Below are 6475 nucleotides of genomic sequence, written 5' to 3'. Positions count from 1 at the left end.
CTTGTGAACTTTTCAGGAAGATAAAGGAAGAAGACAGTTCTGTAGGCCTTCCTTTGTGGATTGTTTAATTTCAACATAATTGCAATACAAGGCATTCACAGCCTGGAGAGATAGGTGTACTTCTGTCTTGGACAGTGCTGCTGTTGTGGGAGAACTACATAGGTGCAACAAGTGCCTTGGAAGTGAAACACCTTCTATTGGAAAAAGCTCTGGAAATAAAGCCTGTGCTACATAGTTTGCTGTGAGGCCTGTGAATGTCTGACTCTGTTACTTGTTGTGGATTTTTTAGAGCCTCTTTGCAGATCCTGAGTTCAAAGCCATGGCCTTAGACATCATTCTGCTTTCTGCTGGTTTGGCTTTTTGGAGAACCAATGAGCCTTCAGCACCACTGTGATTCTGTAGAGAGAAAGTCCATGCTCTGACATCCTCAGAGCTGTAGGGAAAATCATCTGTATGAGACAAGTGGCAGTGGGATCCTTCTGCAGATGTAAAGCGGATGAGAAGATTTTGGAGGCCATGTCAAATAAGTGGTAGCTTAAACTTTCTATTTTGTGCTGTTTGCAATAATGGAGCAAGGCTGCTATGATTGAATTTTGAGTCCTAGAGCAGGACAGTGATGCACTGAGCAGAAAATAGATCTTGATGACTTAGTACCACTAGCTGATGAGATGAGTAATTAATATCTTAAGGTTTTAAAATGTGATAGAAAAGAGCTTCATTATATTTTCAGAGCTTCATTATATTTTCTGACTAGTGTCAAAATACATTATTCTTCAATGTTTGGCTGTAAGTTTTGACTTGTAAATGGTGACTTCAGTAGGACCACAAAGGTCCTCAGAATTAATCAATTATACACTGCCATTTTCATACCAGTTGTGCCTATGTGATACAGTCCTTGTTCAGAAAAAAAATCATTATTTTAATAGTTTGTGTAAATAGATATATTTACATATAATTATATATATTTTTATATATAATAAATCTGTGCTACAGATTCAATTTCAGGAAAAATTGTAAGAATCTGGACTGAAACTTTGCAAATATACTAAAAGGTAAAACAGCTCATATAGATTCTTGAGCCTTTCTGAGGTAATTTGGGCTATAATAAAGAACTGGAAGGCAGTAGTAGTAAATGAAATAAATATTCTAAACAGAGCTCTAGGACACATTCTGACAAGGCTGAGATGCCTGAGTGTGAAATGTTCTCATTTCAGCCCCCTTTCAGTTGTTTTACACTGGAAAGAAGGGCACAGTTTCAACCAGAACAATTTCCATCAGAATTATACAGGAGGTTTTGTATAAGTCTCATCTGCTTCTTGGTAAGAAGCCGTTAATGGAAACTCTAAAACAGAATATTGAGAGTATTTATGGCTCCACTTGATGGCTCTTGGATAGGTTACTCATAGGCATCAGCCTCTTGACCTACCAACAGGTGTAGGGCATAAGTAAGATCAGTAAATCTTGCTGTGCCATGGATGGTAAAAGCATTACAGTGTTACACCCCACACAACTGCTGACACTTCTCATCACAGAAAATGGGTGTTGTGGAGTTAAGAGATGTCAGCAACCAGTTTACTGGTACAGTTATGTGAGCACTAGATGGGGCTGTTACTCCACTTAACTTTTCCTGGAAATTGATGGATGCATCCCTGTGATAGGAAATAAAGGTGTTGCAATGTGGGCTATCTGGGTTCTGCTGCAGGCTCGAGGGGGACTGAAATAGGGTAGAGGGTGAGTTATAACCCAGTAAATAAATAAAAGATAAAAATAGCAAAGTAAAACCATAAATATCTTGCTGTATAGTTTTTCTAGGAATAAGCACTGCTGCCGATCCCTAACTTTCCTCTCGTAATCATCACATAACTGCGAAGACAATCTTGGGGAGAAGTGAAGACCTACCCACAGGAAAGTCAAATGTAGAGTTCAACGTTTGTTCTTACCATTTGTATCTCTAGAAATACTTGGTATTAAAAAAAACCAAACACCCGAAGTTAAATTGCCCACATATTTTTTACTTTAGTGAATAAGCATTTTGTCTGAATTTAAATCAACCAATCTCAAAGAAATACACAGCCTAAACACTGGTAAACTTTCAGGCATTATTTAGATATGAGTTAAGTCATTACCTCTTCAGAGGCGATGGAGGTGCTCTCCCTTGCTGCATGGTGGTTACTTTCTAGTTAAAAGAGACTGATTTTATTAAAAGAGAAAATTCTTAAAACTTATTGCACTGAATTCCATCTCTGATAAATTACTCATTTATGTAAAACCACAAACCATGAGGTGCTGCTCTTAATCCACATCCTGACTAAAGAAGAAATTTTTTTGTCCTTTTCTAGTATTTCACAGTAAGAACATATGGAATGAAGAATGTTTTAAAACATTGTTAGTTTGGTTTCTGCAGCAATGCCACCACACTCACTACAGTCTATAATGGTAAAAAAAAATTATTTCATGCCACCTTCAGAGGGTTTGAAATGAACCATCTTTCTGGGGAAAATCAGTTCAAAGAAATGGTTAAAAACCTAATGGAAGAAGATGCAATAACTATAGATGATCTATCTAAATAACAGAACTATGTAATTGAACACTTAGATGATAATACTAAATAAAACCATCTAAATCTATCTGCAGATCTAGAATTTAACCTGTGTTTCAATTGGGAAAATAAGCAATTTTTCAGTTTTCTTTGAAAGGCATGGGCTAAGTGCAATGCCACTAGGCTGGTTTTCTAGAGCTCCCCTACTGCCCATTCCCCCCAGTTTGATCAGGTTTCTAAGAATTCCAGTTATGCTGACTATGGAGTATGATCTTCCAGGGAAAAGATCAGAGGGTACGTCAATTGTGTGTGCAAACTCTACAGGGATTACTGATGGCCATCATACACACATTGCTGCCCTTTACCCTCAACTATATGAAGCAATATGTGTAATCTCATTAAAATAATTCCACAGACATTCACAAATAAGTCATTCTTAGCAAGAAGAAAGCCCATTTCCCACAGTGCCTGTGAAACCTCCACAGCTGGGAGAAAAAAGGACCTAAGTGATTTTCCAAGGAATGTCATTCTGGCAGCATGACCAAGTTCAATTTACTCCTTTTTTTGCCCTTCACCTCTAGATTCCAGTAGCACCTCTTGCCATTTCTTCTCCATCTGCTCTTTGCATATCAGGCAGACATCTTCTAAGTGCTGCATGGCATTGGACAGGTCTGGGTTGGCCTGGATGGCCACGCAGTCGTAGGCCATCCAGGTTGCACACACTGCAAACACCACAGGTATTACTATTTTCTGGCCAGGAAAAAGCAATGACTGATTCAAGAAATAAATTCAACAAGCAAATTCAATTAATAAAATGGATTATTATCAGTTCAGTTCTCAGAGAGGCTGGAAAATAAAATGGAAACTGCCTACACTAATACTAGATTAAATAGACTATTCAGTATTACTTCTTTATAAATGTCTCAAAAATGTTCATAATGAAAGTATTCTGATGTAATTTATGGACGCTTCTCCTAAAAATGGCAAAACAGGTAATCAAACAGAAAGGATCAAGAGACTGTTTTAAAATATATGAATATTATATAAGGAATCCTCCCTCCAGACTGGTTACAGCTTGTGTTAGGTGAGGAAGAATAAGATCAAGGAGATTGCAACAGAGATTAAATATTTTAAGGAAAACTTAAGTAATGAAATTGATCTTAAAATAATCAGTACAGTAAATAATGGAATTGATTTTGAAATAATGAGTATCTGATAAAGCTGAGCAAATATTTTTAGCGCTTATGTACTAATGTACACTTACATACTTTCCCTTTTATTTTACCAAGAATTCACTATAGTACACTAACCTGAGAGGTGATATGTATCCATTTTTTAGAATTCTCATTTTATAGACTATATTTTAATAATTGTATATTAAACACCTTAGTAATATTTCTGGTTTTAACCAACACTCAGAACTAAGCATGCATCATCACCTATTGATTTTTAATTTTGAGCCATCTGGACCACCTAAATTATTTGCATGCTTTTTCACAATTAATAATGAGGGCATTAGTTGATGGTGATTGTTTTAATTACGTTTCTATCACACAGAAGTTTACAGAATAAATATAAAAATAAATCTTCAGTGTCTCTGGTACAAAAATTCATATCATTCCTAATAAAGACCTGTACCTGCTAGTTTTTCCATTTCCTCCAGAAGTTCCTCCATGTCTGTTTTCAAGTTCTCCACCATCTTTCCCCTGTTATAATAGTTTCCTTCCTGAGATTCTGATTCAGCCATCTATAAGGAAACCAAGAATTTCCTACTTTATTTTACTCTAAAGTGAGTTGATTTTCATAGTTGAGACAAAGTAACATTGTAATAAAAAAATAAAAGCATATACTTTTTAGATTTACATGTGAATTTAGTAAGAATCTGTGTTTAAGGTTACTGGTCATCTGTATGCTACATATTACTTTTGACTCATTTTGAAACTGGTAGAAAGAATTAGCTAAAATATGCTGGGCTCGTGCAAAATAAAGATTTTTGGTATCAGTAATAAAAGATCATTGTGTCAAACCCTTCACTAGCAAACTTCATTACCCTGTTACAGTTGTCTTCCAGCTTCTCTCCCAAATACTCTGACCCAGGGCAACTCCTTATTTTCCAAGTTAGTTGTAAAATCCCCATTTGTAACCGATATTTATTTCACAATTGCAGGCTCCAGTCAGGTTTAGTACAAACACTAAGTTCTGTCACCATAGAGGCAGATAAGTGATTATGATTCCCTAACCTCTGCTTAGTTGTAGGGAATGAAATTCTAGGATGTAAAATGCTTGGGGCAAAAATAGTTTTAGAACCTTAGTGTTCACCGAAAATGTGACACAAAGTATTGCCTTTAATTTCCTTTTCTGAAAACCATCAGTGGATGGGACGGAACTGTGAAGAAAGAGATGGAAGAGCGTCAGTGTAACGACTTTATACATCATGCTGCAGAGGTTTTATCTTATGCTAGTTGGTATCTGTTTTCCGGGCTTTATGGCCGATATGGGCGGAAGGAACGCGACCGGTGGTTTGTAATGGCTTTACAGCATTTTAAACCGGCGCCAAACCTCGGACGCTAGGTGTTCCAAGTGTCTCTTCATACAACGAGGTAAAACTGAGGTTAACCGGGCATCCCCCTTGCCCCGGAGCCCTTGGAGAGCCCAAGCTCCGGTGCTGTCCCACTCCTCGGGCCCCACACCGGGGCGCCGGGGCCGCGCCGCCGACCGCCCTCACGGACAGGGCGGGCGGTAACGGGACACCAAACGCCGCCCGCCCGCCGTGCCTGCCCCTCCCGCCAGCTCATTGCCCGGGCTCGCGAGCTCGGTTGACTCTGTGTTTCACGAACACAATCGCTTGGGAGAGCTCGGCGGCCGGGGGAGCGGCGCGGTTGGCGCTCCGCGGTGCCGGGCAGTGGCTGTGGCTGTGCCCTGGCACCATGTCCCGCCTCCGTGTCCCGCCTGCCCCTCGCTTCCAGCGCCGCCGCGGCCGGCTCTGTGCGGCATGACAGACGGAATCACAGAATCACTAGGTTGGAAGAGACCTTCAAGATCATCGAGTCCAACCCATGCCCTAACCCCTCAAGTAAACCATGGCACCGAGTGCCACATCCAGTCTTTTTTTAAACACATCCAGAATGGTGACTTCATCACCCTGGGCAGACAATTCCAGTACTTTATCACTCTTTCCATAAAAAACTTTTTTCCTAATATCCAACCTATATTTCCCTTGGCACAGCCTAAGACTGTGTCCTCTGGTTCTGTCAGTTGCTGCCTGGAGAAAGAGACCAAACCCCACCTGACTATACCCACCTTTCAGGGAGTTGTAGAGATTGATAAGTTCACCCCTGAGTCTCCTTTTCTCCAGGCTAAACAACCCCAGCTCCCTCAGCCATTCCTCACAGGGCTTGTGCTCCAAGCCCCTCACCAGCCTCTTTGCCTCCTCTGAACCCGCTCAAGGGTCTCAATGTCCTTCCTGAACTGAGGGGCCAGAACTGGACACCGCACTCAAGGTGTGGCCTCACCAGTGCCAAGTCCAGGGGAAGAATGACCTCCCTGCTCCTGCTGGCCACACTATTCCTGATACAGGCCAGGATGCCACTGGCCTTCTTGGCCACCAGGGCACACTGCTGGCTCATGTTCAGCCAGCTATTGATCAGTACCCCCAGGTCCCTTTCTGCCTGGGCAGTGTCCAGCCACGCTGTCCCCAGCCTATAACGCTGTAGGGGGTTACTGTGGCCAAAATGCAGGACTCGGCACTTGGATTTATTAAAGATCATCTTAATGGGCTCCGCCCATCTATCCAACTGAGCCGTGTGTGTGGTTTGGGTGGTTTCTACGTGCGCTACAGCTGTCCTGCAGATAGAGGATGGTTATGTTAATAAAACTGCCAGTCTGCTGCCTTTCAGTGTGCTTAACCATAAAGAAAAAGCAGAGAAGGACAGAGGA

At 41.0% G+C, this 6475-nt stretch overlaps 1 protein-coding gene across 1 annotated transcript; it reads right to left on the bottom strand.

The window, feature by feature from the left end:
• Positions 1 to 3091: 3091 nt before the first annotated feature.
• On the bottom strand, positions 3092 to 4286 carry SYCE3 (synaptonemal complex central element protein 3). The gene is made up of 2 exons (XM_059846122.1): positions 4178 to 4286; positions 3092 to 3261 (listed from the first exon to the last, which is right to left on the bottom strand). Exons 1-2 carry the CDS (start codon positions 4284 to 4286, stop codon positions 3092 to 3094), a joined length of 279 nt encoding a protein of 92 aa, XP_059702105.1.
• Positions 4287 to 6475: the final 2189 nt, after the last annotated feature.

The sequence above is a fragment of the Haemorhous mexicanus genome, chromosome 5 (genome assembly GCF_027477595.1).
Source record: "Haemorhous mexicanus isolate bHaeMex1 chromosome 5, bHaeMex1.pri, whole genome shotgun sequence".
NCBI classification, from domain to species: Eukaryota; Metazoa; Chordata; class Aves; order Passeriformes; family Fringillidae; genus Haemorhous; species Haemorhous mexicanus.
This window is presented reverse-complemented; position numbering and strand designations above follow the sequence as displayed.

Bases quoted from the DNA above. Each gene is read 5' to 3' on its own strand.
- SYCE3 (XM_059846122.1), bottom strand. From the start codon at position 4,286: ATGGCTGAATCAGAATCTCAGGAAGGAAACTATTATAACAGGGGAAAG. The intron at 3,262-4,177 runs GTACAGGTCTTT...TGGTGTTTGCAG, and splicing joins GGAAATGGAAAAACTAGCAG to TGTGTGCAACCTGGATGGCC.